The sequence below is a fragment of the Artemia sp. Qi Xiang Cuo genome, chromosome 6, assembly GCF_049724085.1.
Source record: "Artemia sp. Qi Xiang Cuo chromosome 6, ASM4972408v1, whole genome shotgun sequence".
NCBI lineage: Eukaryota > Metazoa > Arthropoda > Branchiopoda > Anostraca > Artemiidae > Artemia > Artemia sp. Qi Xiang Cuo.
In genome coordinates, this window is record NC_142799.1 from 73,358,894 (window position 1) to 73,377,611 (window position 18,718).

The 18,718-nt window shown below is 35.8% G+C and overlaps 1 protein-coding gene across 1 annotated transcript in view; it reads left to right on the plus strand.

Annotated features, from left to right (window-relative positions):
• Window positions 1-18,718, plus strand: part of LOC148951578 (uncharacterized) — a 103,445-nt gene that overhangs the window by 11 nt on the left and 84,716 nt on the right. Inside the window, exons 1-2 of the mRNA XM_089090343.1 lie at window positions 1-100; window positions 9,831-10,388. The exon at window positions 1-100 is cut by the window's left edge and continues 11 nt beyond it. Of these exons, the coding sequence (XP_088946469.1) occupies window positions 58-100; window positions 9,831-10,388 (601 nt within the window). The 5' untranslated portion in view covers window positions 1-57. The remainder of the gene's footprint in view (window positions 101-9,830; window positions 10,389-18,718) is intronic.

Here is an 18,718-nt window from a genome sequence, read left to right on the forward strand (position 1 = left end):
TCTATGCTAACAATATGAATAGTTTGCTTTTAACATTTTAGTTTTGTATATGGTCTGATGATGAACGGATTATTTGTGTTAACTTTTGCTATTTTTCACGGTAAGGAGGAAGGTCGTAACTGCAAAGCTACATACTAGGGTAGCACAGTAATAAGAAACCTCTCACAGATTAATGAGTCTAAAAATCAAACCGTCACTATAGTCTATTCGGTAAAATTCTACTTTAGTTACTTTTGGCTATCTTGGAAAGGGGTTAGGTTAGGAAAATGAAAGTTTCAAGGATGGGTCTACAGGCTAAAGTAATTCTCAGGAAGGCATTTTGAAGCATTTATCTCCATTCCATCTCCCTCTAGAGGGTCTTGACCTTTGATGACCTTTAAAAATCCATGTGTTATAAAAGTGAAACCTTGCAAAACAGATTTTCTGCTTAAATGAAGTACAACAAAATTGGTTTCAGCATCACAACTTTGCTCAATCCCAATTTATAAGGTTTTGAAGATATGCAAATACAACTCTTAAATTTTGAAACAAATTTTTGATATGACTTAAAATTATGCTCAAATAACAGGAATTGCATTTTCAGAACTAAGGCCAGAGAAAAAGAAACTGATGACTAAAAAATTATGGCAAAATATTGTTTTGTCAAAATTTCAATAGGTATAGACCTGTCAAGTAGGTAAATTTCAGGACTCTCTTGAGAGAGAAGGAGTAGAGGTAGGTACTTTAAAATACCTTCCCGGGACATAGTTTAGCCTGTAGACCCATCCCTGAAAGTTTCATTTTTCTAACCTAGCCTTCTTTCAAGACAACCAAAAGTAGCTAAAGTAGAATTTTAGCGGTGCAGCTGTGAATATTGGTTGCAGCGACATCTTCCGACTGTATACCTTTACCAGGTTGAATTATTTGCCGACATTCAAAAGTGTGCCCTGCTAACGTATTGCGTAGATTCACTCAAATTACGTGGGCTCAAATTCACAGGAGAAGGTGTTTGATCCTTGCCCCGAAGTTTCTATCAAATATATTTTCTTTGAAGGTGTTTCTTCAAAATTCGTCTCCTCCCTCTGAGCCAAATTTCCTTTCTGATGAGTAAAATCTGAAATCTCTTCACATCTTCTTATATTTTTTGCACATACCGTAAATACGATCCACTTATTTTTGTCGTCATTTAGTTCTAGTACCCCCCCCCCCCTTCATTGCACTTCATTGACTTCATAGGTCTTTCGATGCATTTTAGTGTTCGTTTGGTTGGTGCAGGCTCAATTTCGGGTAATTCGTAATAAGATAGCAAGTGATTTGAAAGTAAACGATGCGAAAAATCGTAAAATCTTGAAAGCCGTCCGCATTTCCATCACACATGTAAGTTCATTTTTGTCTTAGCTGAGTTATCCTGGAATGATTTGGCCCCAACCACGCATTGCACTGTCGGTCGAAGGCAGTGAATCAGGAGATCGGTGCTGAATCAGGAGAAGGCAGTGAATCAGGAGGTCGGTGCTGAATCAGGAGAAGGCAGTGAATCAGGAGATCTGCGGTGCTTGCGCAACGCAGACCATTGGTCAGCATGCGAAAAAGTGTTTTTGTTTGTTATTTTATTTTTAGACTTGAATATTATGAAAATTCTCCCGTTAACCGTGGATTCAGGTCCCGACAGATTCAAAGCCTTTTCCTGTAATAATATAGCTGTCGCAAGCATGTAAACAACAGTTATCCAGGTTTAGGGGGGTGGGAGAAGAGGATTTGCCGAAACAAATTAAACAGGTAGTTCATTTATTCACATGTGGATAAAAATCAAGAAAAGTCTAAGGAGGAGGAATCTTTACCCCTTCCTCCCGCCATTAATTGAAATAAGGAAGTAATTAGGCTACTCTTAGTATGTATGAGCTCTGAAGACGCACATGCTCATAAGGCTTTTTGGGTTGCATCTTCATTAGGCTAGTCTTTTTCAAAAGACGAAAAAAATTCTTCCCGCGAGAATAAGTAGAAAAAAAAATGAAAAGGCAAATCTTAACGCATCTCAGTGTATGCAGCCTATGAAAAATAATGACATAAAAATAACTTTTTGTGGCGCCTAGTCATCTAACGCCACAGCATTGCATACCCGTATAATTTTTTTGGTTACAATTTATCATTTTATGTACTATAATATATAAAGTGTAGACTACCTTATAATTTGGCCAGTTGATAAAAATGTGAAAGTTGCTACTGCTGTGAAAGTTGAAGTATTTCGGCCAGATTTTGTGTTTTCATTTAAAGCACTATTTTTGTAGAAACGTGCAAATAATGGGTATAATGAGTACTGAATTTTTTACTTTCTTTTTCGATTAAAAGTTAAGACGATGGATAATATAAATGTTGTACTACTTACAAATGACGAAAAAAACTATTCTTACACTTTCTAGTCACGAATTGCTGAATTTGGCAATACCAGTGAAATTTCCCTCGGCCTACGTACTCTAGGCGTAAGAGGAGGGGTATGGACTATGCCTTTATTTATCAAAGAACAAGTTTGAGAATGTATTTTATTCTTCATTAAGTTTTCACGTGTTTGTGAATTTCAAATTACAATATATGCCCCTTGATTCATTAAAATTGAAACATTTCTTCGTCAATCCCCCTTTTGCTTCATTGTGCTTCAAAGGAACGCAAGTACTTTCAAAGTATTTCTTTTGTTTCAATTGTCTTCGGTGGTCTGTCACTCAATAACAGTAAGAGATGGTAATTTAAAAATTTTCCTGAAATAAGGCGTGTGAAACAGAAAAAATGCTCTGAATGTTGCAAGCTTTTTAGTAGCTTTACATAAAACCACATTTTTATAATATCATAAAATAGAAAATAAGACGAGGCTGTTCTAGGTTTAAAATGAAACCTTCCAAGAAGCTTGCAATATCAGATTTGCATAGCATATAGAAATATCTCTGCAGAAACACAAGATCAAAAATTTGTATTTCTACTACATTTCCTATTGTCCCTTTTAGGAGTCCAAACACTATTCAACTGCTAAAAAGAAAAATGTATTTTTTACATTATTTTCATACTGAGATGTACCAGAGGGGACTTTCTGCTCTAAACCACAGTTAATTGGAAGCAAAATTAGGTGCCCTAGCTGTTTCTTTTGTAATTTTTGGCTGGTCTTTTTTCTTGGGATAATGGGCTTATTAAATTGCGATATTTAAAGCTTCGTGGTAATCGGCGAGGAGTGCAGTAAGAGCTAGTTTCCTACTTGTACTTGGTCTGATTCTATGCATATAGAAGTAGAGTAGGCGGTCTAAACTTCACTATTAAGGACATTTACGAGAGTCAATTTTCAGACTTTAAAACTATTTAGTGGAAATTGGTAGTTATTTTTAATATTTTGCTTAATCTTGTTTGGGAGTCATTCAACTGTAATGGGACTTACATAGATTTACGGCTTCACATAGTAGCTGGGACATACGGGGGCAACGATGCCCTCGACGACGACCTTTCCAGTTTTGAAGACCAAAGATTTTTAAGGGGCAACCTCCACAGCGAAGTAATCTATCCGAGATAAGATCCAAGTATCACTCTTTGCAATCCACATCCTCTAATTCCAGAAGAGACTCAACACCGGACGTCGCGGGGTAGGTGGTCTTCACCCATTCAAACAATGTATTCCAATAAGATAATGCAACAGTTGTTGATTTTATCTGTCTAACGTTTCATTACCCTTCAACCAGGAAGTGTCATGGGAGGTTGGGGGTCAGCCATCCTTTGCTTCACACACCCTTCCTTATTACCTTCTCCAGACTTTTACGGGTTTCCATTTACAGCTGAATCAATTTTACTGATGTTTTAGAGTGATTAATTTAAAAAACTTTTTCCACAAAAACAAGTTTTACAAAGGAAAGTAAAGAGCTCCATTAAGCCAAAAATGAGCAAAATTAAAGTCAAATAATCTTCCAAGCGTAAAACTACCACACATCACTATCACTAAATAAATGAAACTCAAAACGAACAGAAATTGAATAAATAGACAAGTCAAACATAAAACGAGCAAAAAATAACATGAGTAGGGCTGATAACCCCCATGCCTTCTCAAGACCAGAAAACAATTTGCGCTTTACTGACAAAAAAAAAAAACAACAAAAAAACAACAAAAAACAAACAAACAAACAAAGAAATGACCGTGGATTGTCAGTTTGATTGACATATACTCATATTTATTCCTTAGGAGTTTTTATAATTTTTTATTTATGAAAGTAAGAAAAGTGAAAACTTTTCCAGCGTATTTTGTTTTCAGTAAAGCGCAAATTGTGCTCTGGTCTTGAGAAGGCATGGGAGTTTTCAGCCTTACTCGTGTTAATTTTTGCTTGTTTTGAGTTCGACTTGCCTATTTATTTTTATTTCTGTTTGTTTTGAGTTTCATTTATTTATTGATAGTGATTTGTGGTAAGTTTAAGCTTAGAAGATTATTTTACTTTATTTTTGCTCATTCTTGGATTAATGGAGCTCTCTACCTTCCTTTGAGAAACTTGTCTTGTGGAAAAAGTTTTTTTTAATTAATTTTTGTTCGTTTTTTACTGTAATAGCATTTTTCATGGTAAAAATAATATTTTATATCTCTTTAGTTTTTTTTTTCTATAAGAATTCATAGTATGGGTTGCTATTTGTATGTTGGAGGAACTTTTTCAACAATTTTTAATCCTGACAAAAAACTGTATTTTTTAATTTAATTAAGCTTCTGAAGTTGACGGGAAAAATAAAACCTAATATCACTCCCAAAAGATTCTGTCTATGCTCTTGAAAACCTGGATACACTTACACTCTTTTTATTTATTTAAATTGTAAGAGCTGAAGTAGTAATAGTAGTATTCAAAAGTTTCAACTTATTGCCCCTAGTCGTTCTCGATATATTGCCGAGGCATCTTATTGGCAACCATATACACGATGTTTTTTTATTCATTTTAAAGTAACATTTAGTTTTAAAGAATAATGGATCTATTATATGATTGCGGAGGGGGGGGGAGGAGGGACCTAAGAGAAAGGCTGCTTGCCCTCCAATCTCTTTTTACTATTCAAAAGGCACCAAAACTTTTAATTTTGAATTGAATTAGCTCCTTTTAAAGTTTCAATGATATTTCTAGCTATTATAGAGTGGTTCTGTCTATAATATTGCTTATATGCCGTTTTGAAAACCAGCAGGCATGCAGTTTTTCCTTTAATTGAAACTCCTAAACGTTCCCTAAACTTTCTTCTTAATACGTTTAGCGTCATTAGTTATATAAACTGTAGTGGTAGTATTAAAAGTATACATATAATGCCTTCTGCCTAGTTCAACATCCCCGACAACTTACCCTTAAAGGTATAAACTGAATATAAGAGGTTGTTCAGATATTGTTTTGCCACCTTTTTGAAAGTCCGCATGCTCATAGTTTTTTTTTATTTAGTTGAACATCCGCCTAAATATACCTTAAAAGCTTCACCTTAATACCCCATACCTTGCGCAGTAGCAATAATTGTAACAGCATTAGTAGCAGTATGTGCTTTGTTTTATTCAACATCCCCTTCAACACACGCCGAAAGTTTCAGCTTAATACATACCATCAACCATTCCTGAAGCATTCCCGATCAGGGTTGCCACCGGTGACACTTTAGTGTCACTTTTGACACTTTTTTTTAATGGCACTTTTCGGGACACCTGAGACTATTAGGACACTTTTAAGCAAAAGTGGCACTTTTTTTGCTAAGTAGCACTATTTTACAAAAAAGGAATTTTTTCTGACAAAATCCGGAAGGAAAACTGTCAATGTAGATATGCATCGATATCTTTTTTCTGTCAGTTAAGAGTCTTATCTTAACTCCGCGTGCGGCAATTATTGGATGCAAGAATCTTTCTGTGCGATGAAAAACGTAAACGTGTTTGTCTCTATCTGTGTGTGAGAAATTTTTTTATTCTTATTCTTATCACTGATAAGCGAAGATCACCCAGTGATCTTTGATACGAAATACTTGGCCATGAAGAGGACAGAGACAGACATTTAACTGCAATGTGATGGAGAACCCCTTCAATTGTTTTCAGTTGTTTAGTTCAACTATTTTGTGTTGTTGCAAAAATTTGTAGGCTCATAGACGATAATTCAATCAAGCGGTTTACAATTCTTGAGTGGGTCCGAATTAAATTTTTATGTTTTATTAGTTGAGGGTTGACTACAATTTAAAGAAGAAAAGAGCAAGAAAAGCTAAGAGTGTATTTTTTCACCACCATGTTAATAGCTGTTACTATGTTAACCAGTCACTGGGCCAGTGACTGCTTAACCTTACGCGTCTTTTCATCGATTTCTGTGACTGGAGGTCTTGAAGCCCAGTGACTAAGAAACTCACTGGTGACATCACCCAACGACTCAGCAACGCAAAAACATGCACTAAGCTCACTGTTGTCCCACAAGAATATCTAGTGACCTCTTCAGTGACAGGGCCAGTGACGCAAAAATGCGCCCTAACATTTCTGTTCATATTTTTCATATTTTTTCTTTGAACTCTTGGCAATGGGCAAATGAATAGTCATACATAACCATCATACTAAAAATAAAATTGATACTAAAACTTCCCTTAACTTAAATCTCAAGCAATCATTAGCAAAATCACAATCTATTTTCACTTTTTTTTAACTTAAATTTATGTTACATTATTACATAAATTGAACTTGGACACATTTCCTCATTTTAGCTATTTCATTCCCACTGATTTTTGATTGTAAATGTGCTTTCATGCTGATACTCTAAATGCTCATTTTTTATTATAAAGGTGCTTTCATATTGATACTTAAAATGCTAGTTGACTGTTCCTATGCCCTAGTCCCTGGAGACATCATAATGAAAAATTTATTGGGAGTGGCGAGAGTTCTCGTGAAACTTATTCTATTCAGGTTGTGATAAATAGATTAGATGATATAGCTGTCTTATTGTTTTTCCCCTAGTTTTTGCCAAATAAATTATCTCAAAAGACAAAAAAACTGAAGGTGTTTCCTTTTTTCTTTTTCCGTTCCTTTTTCACGTATGAACAAATACTGCTGAGAAAAAAAAAGGAGAAGAAAGTACTCTGTGGGAAGAGTTCCCATTTTATACAGTAAGCACCATTTGCGTTTTAGCGGGTTTTTGAGGAGGGGGGCTGGAAAGTTGACAAGAGTGGAAGTGCTGCACAAAGCCGGAAATCAGCACCGACTAAATAAAATCAAAATTTCCTTTTTATAGTTGATAGATGGCATTAGATCTGACATTTCATATTGGAGAATTTAAAGATGCGGGAAACGACGCGGAGGAGAATCCCAAGCGGATTGGCCAATATTTTGAATATGAAAAGCTTGTTGATATGAGCGCGAGTGACGCGAAGCGTCGCAAGCGGCAAATTTTTGGAAAATGACACTATACAAAATTGACACTATTTTGCCACCCAAAGTGGCACCAAAAAAACTGGCCGAGTGGCAACCCTGTTTCCGATGCGTCCGCTTGACAACCTATATCCTGTATGGGCATAGTGTGTTTCAATTTAGTTCAATACATTTTCTATATATCCCAAATTTATCACCTTAATATCCATAGTTTTAATAGAAGTAGTAGTAGTAGTACCTTTAGAATTAATTGTTGTAGCCTAAGCTTTAGTGGCAGTAGCAGTAATACAGGTAGTATTTATGGTAGCAGTAGCACTAGTATGAGTAGAAGCAGTAGTACTAGGATGCAAATATTTTATTTTCGTTAGTTCAACATCCCTCACAACAAGCCCTGTCAGTTTCAACTTCATTCACCAAAATGTTCCTAAGATAATGCTGTTACACTCTTTTGACAACCTGCATACAGAGGGCGTGTTCTGATTCAGTTCATCTTCCCCCTCAAAATGTCTTGAAAATTTTACCTTCATGCCCTTAGGCATAGTTGTAATAGTAGTCACAGTAGTAGTATCGATATTACTGTTAAAATTCAAACTCAAACTGTTAAAATTCAAACTCAAACGACAAGAAATTACCATTAAAGAATAAATGATACCCAAAATGAACAGAAATTGAATAAGCAATCATAGCAAAAAAACATGCAACAAGTTATAAAATAAATGAATAAATAAATGTTATAGCGAGTAATACTTAAATTGAATATGGAAATCAAGCTTAAAACGGAAAAAAATATTTTGCTACTGATGTACAAATGAAACCCAAAACGAACAGAAATTAAAAAACGCACCAATGACGCAGTAGGTTTTAGACTCTTACAGTAAGAGATGGAGGCGATACTCAAACTCTTGTTTGTAGTGATTTTCGTTCATTTCAAGGTTGATTTGTATATTCAATTTAAGTTTCACTCGTTTTAAGATTTATTTATTCATTTATATTAGTATCTATTGTATGTTATTTGTATCTGCTGATCTTAAGTTTAAAATGGCCTTTACTTTTCTTTGAAATTTTTTTTTTCAGAAAGTTCTTTTAATTAATTTTTGTTCGTTTTTGATTGCAAAAAGTTTCATGTTTTTAAAATTCCTTATTTCAAAATCAAAATTATTTTTTCAACATCAAAGTATCAAAACTAGTATTAAAGTAACAATGTCAAAGTAAAAAGAAATAACAAAGTAAACAAAGTATCAAAGTAAACAAAGTGTCAAAGTAACAATAAGCAACTTACATAACTTACAGCCCTTGCAACGTAAAACGGAGTTGCCATGTAAATGACTAAATCCAAGTGTTGGAGTAAACTAAGTGTCAAAGTAGCAATAAGCAAGTTCCATAGCTCAGAGCCATTTCTCCAGGGTTGGGGCGGGGGGTTCAACCCCGAAAGCATAGTTATTTGGCCTTTGAAATTTTCGAACAAAATGGAAATCTTAAAATTTTGACTGGATGCTCTTTGAAAAAGTGGGGCGCGGGCTAGTTGCCTATTGTTCACTTTTGACTCTTAAAAAAAAACTGGAACTTTCAATTTCCGATCAAATGAGCTTCCTCCATAGTTAATACGACCATCCTTTCTACAAAAACTTATATTCTATAATAAAAGCTTTATATGTTAACGATGGGCTGCTAATATTACAGCCCTTTCCCCAGGGCTGGGAGGATTCAAACCGGAACCATAGCTGTTTGACATTTGGACGATTTCGAACAAAATAGCTAACTCCTTCGATAGGCTTCCGATCTCTTTTGACTCTTAAAAAGTGAACTACAACATTCAATTTCCAATCAAATGAGCCCTCTCTGAAGTTTATACGAGCACCCCTATACACAAAAAAACAATATATGCCCTTAGGGCATAACTTACAACCCCTGACCATGGGCCCTGGGGGGCTGTGTCTACACCAGATTTTTTGTTATCTGAACTTTGAACTATTTTTATCATAATGTATATCTCAAAACTTTTGTCTGATGCATTTGGGGGAAAAGGGTGGGGGGGGGGTGAATAGCTGCCCTCCAGTCACTTTTGACTTATAAAAAGTTAACTACAACTTTCAATTTCCAATCAAATGAGCCCTCTGAAGTTCATACGAGCATCCCTTCCATAAGAGCCATATACACCCCCATGGCATAACTTACAACGACTGCTTCCTGGCCCTGGGGGGTTGTGTCGACACCAGAGTTTTTGTTATGTGATCTTTTGACTATTTCTAACAAACAAGCTTTCTCAAAATTTTTACCTGATGCATTTGGGAACAAAGAGTGTAGGGGGGGGCTAGTTGCCGTCCGATCTCTTTTGACTCTTAAAAAGTGAACACGAATTTTCACTTTCCAAGCAAATTAGCCGTCCCTGAAGTATCTACGAGCATCCCTTCCATAAGAACCATATTACAGAAATTATGAAGGCGAATAATTTGAACATACTTAAACTCAACTTGCATTTCTTTTGCAGGAGTTATTAGCCAGCTTCCATTAGCTTTACAGCAAGAAGTAAATGGAGGTAATCAGGCTAATTTTGACCGTCAGAATGTGCCTTTAACATCTCACCAATCCTCACATATGAGCCAGTCACAGAATAGTGGAGCTGAAGATCATCATCATCATCACGTAGCTCCACCACCAACAGAAGCTGAACTGGCAAACCCTATAGAACTGCCAATGACAGGACAAAATCAATCGCATCATATTGGAAGTGGGCATGAACATCATCATCAAGTAGTTTCAGCAACATCAACGGATGGGTCGTCGAACCAGGGCAGACCTCCAATGACACAACAGAATCAACTACCCCCTGGTGCAATGAAGCACCAAAACCATCATGCAGCTCCAGCACCGTTGGTACCTCAATTCTCTAGCCAAGTAGCACTACCAATGACAGGGTATGGCCAGGCTTTCTGCACTTTGCCAGATTCTCGGATACTTGACTGTAGCGCTTCGAGTCCAGAAACATTTTCTTGTAGTGTTTCAAATAAAACAGCACTGACAGGAGCTTCCTCTAGTTTTACGCCACGTAAGTGAAATTATTTTAATATGAGGCTACATAATTATTTCTGGGAAAATAATCTGTTTGAGGGCAAATTTTTATTCTGAATTTAACTGCAAAATAATCCAAGCTCTTTCTACATATTTAGAAAGTACTTAAACAGTCAAATTGTGCAGGGCTCAGAACTCTATAGCTTAGAGAGTTTGGATATTGAAATAGTTAATATTCTTGGAATTATTAAAATCATAAGTGTTTTGTAAGACATTGTAAGTGCATTTAAATTTTGTTTCTGACAGTTTCTTCTAAATCAAAGGCAACGCTCTTGCGTTGCCTACAGTAAAGAGCAAAGTCCTTTATATATGTTATTTTTTCACCAGAATACTTAGTGTGAAAAGGTGGTGGCACACGCTTAGGAGGGGGCTTGCTTCAGTGGCGGATTCAGGGGGCGAGGGTCGCCCCCCTAAAGTAGAGTAATTTACTTAATTAACGCAAGATAGCGTTAATTAAACTTGCTCCTATCCCCAGTTTATCAGATCAACCTATTTTGCGCCCCTCCTAAGAAAAAATCCTGGATCCGCCCCTGGTATGCTTAACTTGAAAATTCAAAGTTAATACCAATTTGAGAGTCAGAAGTGATTAGGGGGCCATCAAATTCCCTTTTGTGTATTTTAGGTAGCCCCCCCCCGAAAAAAAGGAGCAAAAAACAAGATAACCGATCGAAATTGGAGATTGAAATTTTTCAAAAAGTGGAAATTTCCTGTAAATATGCCTTTGGGGATGACAAGTCCCATACAATCCATGGGGGAAAGGGCCGTAAGCTGTTCAAATTGCCAGTTGTCTACAGATTGGTTCTACAGTGGAAAAAGGGAAGCACGTTTATTTTTGGGTGCTGGATTGGCTTGAAACTTGTATGAACCATCCTCTCGGCCAAAAGGATCCCATATCTTGTTGAGTGACGGGGGAGGGTTCTTAGTGGCCTAGAAATAGGCAAAGAAATATCTGGCCATGTTTTGTTTAGAAATTTTAGCCTCAAGTCCTTGGGCCAAGAGTGTTGCCAAAAGGCTTTTGTTTTTGGACGGACTTGGAAATTTGAATAATCATTGTCTGGGCTAAGGAGACCGCACATTTTTTTTTTTTTTTTTTTTTTTTTTTTTTTTTGAAGAGTGTCAGGGGGCTCCAGAATGGATTAAATACCGTGTTTTCCCTGATCGGTTCAGAGCTTACAGCCACCTATCCCCGTGGCTAGAGTAACTTAATTATAATAAAAAATCAGTTTTAGGGTATGGCCCCTCAAAAAAGAGCCAAAACCTTTTTCTTCTGATCAGCTTGAAATTTAAATTATGCAGTTCTTCGGCAAAGAGAGCCCTTTCTTGTGGAAAGAAAGCACAAGAAAAATTAAAGAAAAGTAGTTGGATACCCCGAAAGAGCTGAACAGGGACCAAAACTTTTTTGAGAACAGATTGGTATCCTAAACTAAATTTCTAGGCCAAGGGGACCGTGGTGTTCAGGGAAAATTTTAGTTTGAAGTTAAATTCCCTTTGTCTGAAATGGGGCCCAAGAAAGTGCAAAAGTACTTGTTTTCTGGTTGACTACAGCTACAAACTTTCAAGGGTCATTGTCTAGACTGCGAAGATCGCAGATTTCTTTTTGGATGGGAGCAATGTTAAGACACCCAAAATTGGATAAAATAAATATTTGTCTCTGATTAGTCTGAACCTAACCTTGAACTCTTTCGGGTCAAGAGGAGCCTAAAAAAAAAAAAAAAAAAAAAAAAAAAAAAAAAAAAATGGGCTATTCTATTTCTGTCAAAAAAAAGGACGACAATTTTTTTCCGGAATACAGATTTGGAAACCACAAACAAGTATTTCCCAATCGGATTTAGATTTACATACAGACACATCCAAAAGAAATTTAGTGAAGACGAAATATTTGGGAAGAAATTATTTTGTATCTATTTGTGCCGTCAACAAATACGCATAGAACTTCTCTTAACAGCCTATGCACACCCATGAGCGCAATTTAAGCATTTCGATTAAGGGGGCAAGAGAGGGTCCACAACGGGCGGATATAGGGGTATGGAACACCCTTCTGGGAAACGGGGGGTTTCTGTTGGCCCTCCCCTGGAAATTTGTAAAAAAAAACACAAGCGTAGGCCTATAGTAAAGGTGATTTAAAGCTGTCTGAAAACTTATTTTGGGAAATTGTCTTATAATGGACACCGAACAACAAATGGTAAAGAAGTAAAGTAGTCAATTGCACAATTTTCGAAACTTCAATTGCACAATTTTCTTCTAGCAGTAATGAAGAAAAGTTACTATTTATCAAACCACCAAGTAGTACATTAAAAAAAAATACACAATACACAAAAAACAGTACAAAGACATCAAGCAGACATAAAATTAAGATGGCAGTCCTACTTCCGTGCCTATCTTTTGGGGGAGACTCACCGGCAGAATTTTGATGCCCAGCATGCACGGCGCGTCTCTGTTTTTGTACACTTAGAAAATGTACCTATATGTACCTGGCAACACATAAACGAGTTTCTCACCAATTATCAGTTAAGGGTTTACTTAATAAATTTTAATATTTTCCAAATTATTGGAGGGGGAGAGGAGAACTACCTCCCTTGCCCCTCCCAAATGACACCAATGCTTGAATTATAATGAATATTTAAAGGTTATGCACGTCTAAAACAGGTCGGTTTGGGCTGACAAAATTGACACTATTTTGCCACCCAAAGTGGCACCAAAAAAACTGGCTGAGTGGCAACCCTGTTTCCGATGCGTCCGCTTGACAACCTATATCCTGTATGGGCATAGTGTGTTTCAATTTAGTTCAATACATTTTCTTATAATGGACACCGAACAACAAATGGTAAAGAAGTAAAGTAGTCAATTGCACAATTTTCGAAACTTCAATTGCACAATTTTCTTCTAGCAGTAATGAAGAAAAGTTACTATTTATCAAACCACCAAGTAGTACATTAAAAAAAAATACACAATACACAAAAAACAGTACAAAGACATCAAGCAGACATAAAATTAAGATGGCAGTCCTACTTCCGTGCCTATCTTTTGGGGGAGACTCACCGGCAGAATTTTGATGCCCAGCATGCACGGCGCGTCTCTGTTTTTGTACACTTAGAAAATGTACCTATATGTACCTGGCAACACATAAACGAGTTTCTCACCAATTATCAGTTAAGGGTTTACTTAATAAATTTTAATATTTTCCAAATTATTGGAGGGGGAGAGGAGAACTACCTCCCTTGCCCCTCCCAAATGACACCAATGCTTGAATTATAATGAATATTTAAAGGTTATGCACGTCTAAAACAGGTCGGTTTGGGCTGATAGTTCAACTTGATCTACGCAGAAAAAACTAAAAATGGTCTCCAAATATATTAGCAAAATGACAACCATTATAACAAATACTCAGGTCCTGAGATGTATTCACCTATTATCAAACAGTTCGTAGTAATGAACTGTAAGTTAGGAGGGACTTGGCTCAATAGTAACCGAAACTCTAAAAAAGAGAAATTTAATACTAATAGATACATCGAAGAAATCAGCTTATTTTGTTGATTCCAAATATATAAGATTCATCAAGTTTGGTGTTACCCATCAAAAGTTATGAGCCTGAGAAAATTTGCCTGATTTTTCAAAGAGGGGGAAACACCACCCAAAATTAAATAAATCTTAATGAAAAGCACACCATCATATTTAGCGTACCAGAGCATCCTACTGTAGAAGTTTCAATCTTCCATCTGCAAAAATTCATGTTAATTTATTTATTTTTATCCCAGGGTAATTGTATTGACATAATGGTCCTAGAAGATCGGGAGAGGTTGCATTCGAACGGAAGTTATAAGTTGTAGTGCCCCTTTTAAGTGACCGCAAAGACTAGAGGGCAACTGGCCCATTTCCCACGCCCTTTTTTCCCCAAAATTATCTGATAAAATTTTGAGATACCATTATGTTCAGTATAGTTGAAAGCATAGTATAGTATAGTCTTGTTCAGTATTAAATAAAAAAACAAGTTTTTTAAACTGAAAGTAAGGGGCGACATTAAAACTTAAAACGAACAGAAATTATTCCGTATATGAAAGGGGCTGTCCCCTCCTCAACGCCTCGCTCTTTACGCTAAAGTTTTTTATTGTTTTAAAAAATAAAGTTGTGAGACAGAGTCAAACTTTAGCGTAAAGAGCGAGGCGTTGAAAGGGGACAGCCCCTTTCATATACGGAATAACTTCTGTTCGTTTTAAGTTTTAATGTCGCCCCTTACTTTCAGTTTAAAAAACTTGTTTTTTTTATTTAATTTCTGATCGTTTTTTAGTTAATGCAGCTTTTATTTTGGCTCGCCGTCATTGAATAAGTAAACAAAATTTGCATAAAAAATTTACTTTTCTTTTGATAAATGGATGTCTCTAAATTTGGTTCTGACGTAATTTACAAATTGACTTACGTAACGAACTTCTATATTCGTATATTTTTCTTCTGGAAAAAAAATACAAAGTTGCAGATTTTTGCAGATATGAGCTTGAAACCTATGTTATAGGGTTTTCTGATACGCTGAATCTGACATTGATTTTCATTAAATTTTTTTAACTTTTAGGGGATGTTTCCCCCCTCTTTAAAAAATCAGGTAAGTTTTCTCATGCTCGTAGCCTTTGATGAGTAATACTAAACTTAACAAAATTTGTATATTTAGAATCAGCATTATAAGCCCATTCTTTTGATACATTTATTGACATCAAAGTTCCGTTTTTAAAAGTTTTGCTTACTATTGAGCCGTATCGCTTGTTTTTTTTTATTGTTTTTTTTTTATTACGTATATGTTGTTACGTATATGAGGGGGTTCTCCCCTTAGTCAATATCACGCTCTTTACGTTAAAAGTTAAAAAATTTTTTAATGAACAAACCTCTGAATCACAAAGGCCGTTTAATTAGAATAGATAGCTCTTTTTAAAGAACTAAAAAAAAAAACTATATCGAACCAAGCGATTTTGTTCCTCGGCAGATAACACTCTTCTAAACATTATAATCTCTTTTCGTTTCAAGTTCTTATATTCATCGCTATTTTGAGTTGGTAAAACTTGTTTTTTTTATAATTAGTTTCAGGTCATTTTTTAAATAATGGTGGTAAATCCGGTGCCCCCTTCCTCGACATTTCTCTTCCCCCCAAGAAACATCCTCCACGGAAATATTCTCCCGAGTAGCCCCCTCTTCCAGCCCCCCAACCCCCCCCCCCACCAAAAAAAAATTCTTCCTGAAAATGTCTGTATACTTCCCAATAACCAATACAATATGCAAGCAATGGACAAAGCTCACAACTTGCAGCCCTTCCCCTGGGACCTGTGGGGGATTAAGTTATCCTAAAAGACATATTTATTAGATTTTCGACTATGCTGAACAAAATAGGACTCTCAAAATTTCAATTGGGTGATTTTGAGAAAAATATGAGCGGGGGAGGGGGCCTAGTTTCCCTCCATTTTTTTGGTCACTTAAAAAGGGCACTAGAACTTTTAACTTTTGTTGCAATGAGCCCTCTTACGATATTCTACCACCACTGGGTCAATACGATTACCCCTGGGGAAAAAAAAAACAAAAAACAAACAAACAAATAAATACGCACCCGTGATCTTCTGGCAAAAAATGCAAAATTCCACATTTTTGTAGATAGGAGCTTGAAACCTCTACAGTAGGGTTCTCTGATACGCCGAATATGATGGTGTGATTTTCATTAAGGTTCTATAATTTTTAGGGGGTCTTTCTCCCCTTTTTTGAAAATCTGCCAAATTTTCCCAGGCGCGTAACTTTGATGAGTAAGATTAAACTTGATGAAACTTATATATTTGAAATCAAAATTAAAATTTGATTCTTTTTATGTATCTATTGGTACCGAAATTCTGGTTTTTAGAGTTTTGGTTACCATTGAGCCGAGTCACTCCTTACTTACAGTTCGTTACCACGAACTGTTTGATAGTCAAACAATTATCTCTTTAAAATAAATGACCACCCACAGTTATTGGGAAGCATACAGAATTTTTTTTTTTTGGGGGGGGGGGGTTATTTGGGGTTTTTTTCTATAGGGAGAATATTCCTTGGGGAGGGAAATTTCTGGGAGGTGTGAATATTCTAGGGGAAATGTTAAACTGGGGGATTTGACAGAGTTACTATATGAAATTCTTTTTAATTGTCTTGCATTCTCTTTGCCAAATTTTCATGTGGAGATGTTCCGGGAGAATTATCCAGGAGCTCTTTCTTGCGTCTTTTGATTTCCGGGAAAATAATTTCCACGAAAGGGGTCATTTCTGGAGTGATCGAGAAACGGATTAGAGATTAAAGTCTTATTCAAATGAATGCTCAGGAGAATTTTTCAGGCTGAACCGTCAGTAAGCAATTTTAGACGGAGGGGGATGCTCAGCGAGAATGGAACTTTCTGGAGGGAATTGGACGGGGGGGGGGGTACACTTTACATTGGATGAAATTTTTATGGAGGAGTTTTCCATGAGGGCAGGGTATATTTAACAGATGGTGAGCCAGATTTACCGGTATTATTTGAAAAACGAACAGAAATTATTCCATATATGAAGAATTTCCCCCTTCTCAATACCTAGCTCTTGCTTCATATACGGATTAAATCTACCAAAACTAATATAAAAATTTTGTTTTAATTTTTCATGTAAGGTGAGCCAAATTCAAACCTCCATTAGTTAAAAAACGTTTAGAAATGAAATAAAAAAGAAGACTTTTTAACTGAAAGTAAGGAGCGACATTAAAACTTGAAAAGAAGAGAAATTATGCCCTAAATGAAAGGGGTTGTCCCCTCCTCAACCCTTCGCTTTTTACGCCAAAGATTTTGTTTGATTTATAAAGCAGGGTTGTGACAAAGAGTCAAAATTTAGTGTAAAGAGTGAGGCGTTGAGGTGGGGGCAGCCCCTTTCATATACGGAATAATTTCTGCTCCTTTTAAATTTTAATGTTGCTCCTTACTTTCAGTTAAAAAAAAATCTTTTTTTATTTAATTTTATATACTTTGATTCTACAAATGATGGCCAACTGTATCACCTGTTGGCGGTGTACCATTGCTGCCTAAAGGAGAAAATGGCCAAAGATATTTTTTCCTATTTCTTTGAGTTCCTAAATAGAAATACCAAATTTTTTTATTACCGTAATATAAGGAAGGCTGCGCTCATTTACATTTAAGGAAAAGAAGATTGTTTCATTTCCTTAGTAACTAGAACGAGGAAACAGCTGGAGACTCTATTTCAACTTTCTATCCCTTATTGAATACAATCTTGCCTTATTAAAGCTTGAAGCAGATTAGAGACTTCGCCTAATTTCAGCTTTGTCTTAAAAAGTTGAGATTACTCCGTAAATCATGCTGATGAATTTTCATTTGGATTTTAAACTGGTGCGTGCTTCAACTTGCTAAGCTCTAGTCTCAAGCACGAGATATTAATGAGACAAATAATTTTGAATGGAATTATTATTTTGAAATCAAAACTGTTTCCTGCGCAACAACACTGGTTGCTTAAGACTAAAAATAAAATATTTTGTTTTTCAAATGAAAATAAAGAACGACATTAAAACTTAAAACGATAAGAAATAATTCTCTATAGGAACGGGACTGCCCCCTTCTCAATCCCTGTCCTTAACGATAAAGTTTTATAGTGCTTTAAAATATGTTTTGTTCCAGTTAAACGTCCCTATTGTTTGAATAGTTGTTTTTAAAGAATTGGGACAAAAAGTCAAACTTAGTGTTAAGAGCGAGGGGCTGAGGAGGGGCATACCCCCTTACATAGCAAATAATTTCTGTTCGTTTTAAGTTTTAATTTTGCTCTTTGGTTTTGTTTGAAAGATTTACTAGTGTTTTAATATCTGTTTAGTAGTGTTTAGTATATAGGAGGAGGGTTACAACCATCTCAAGTAAAGCTCTTTAAATCAAATTTAACTTTTGCGCAGCAGTACTTCAAGAAAATGAGCTTGTTTGCTGTAATTATTCTAGGGAAAAAGTATAATTACTCAAAATAAACAATAGTCCGTAATATGGGGAGAGTTTTTCACCTCCTTGGAATTCATGCAGACTTTTAATCATTTGAATCATTGAATGCAACAAAGGAGATGTCGCCTTTTTCGCCTTTTTCGTATTTTTAGATGTCGCCTTTAGGTTTTCATACATATCTAATTTCATTCCATATATGGAATAATGGAATGAAATTTCATTCCATTTCATTCCATAATTTCAATCAAGATCGCATCCTTTCTGGGGGATTTCTATTCTCATTTTTAAAACTATGCAAACTTTTATGTGTTAATAAATTTTAAGTAGCAACTTTAAATTAAACATTTCGT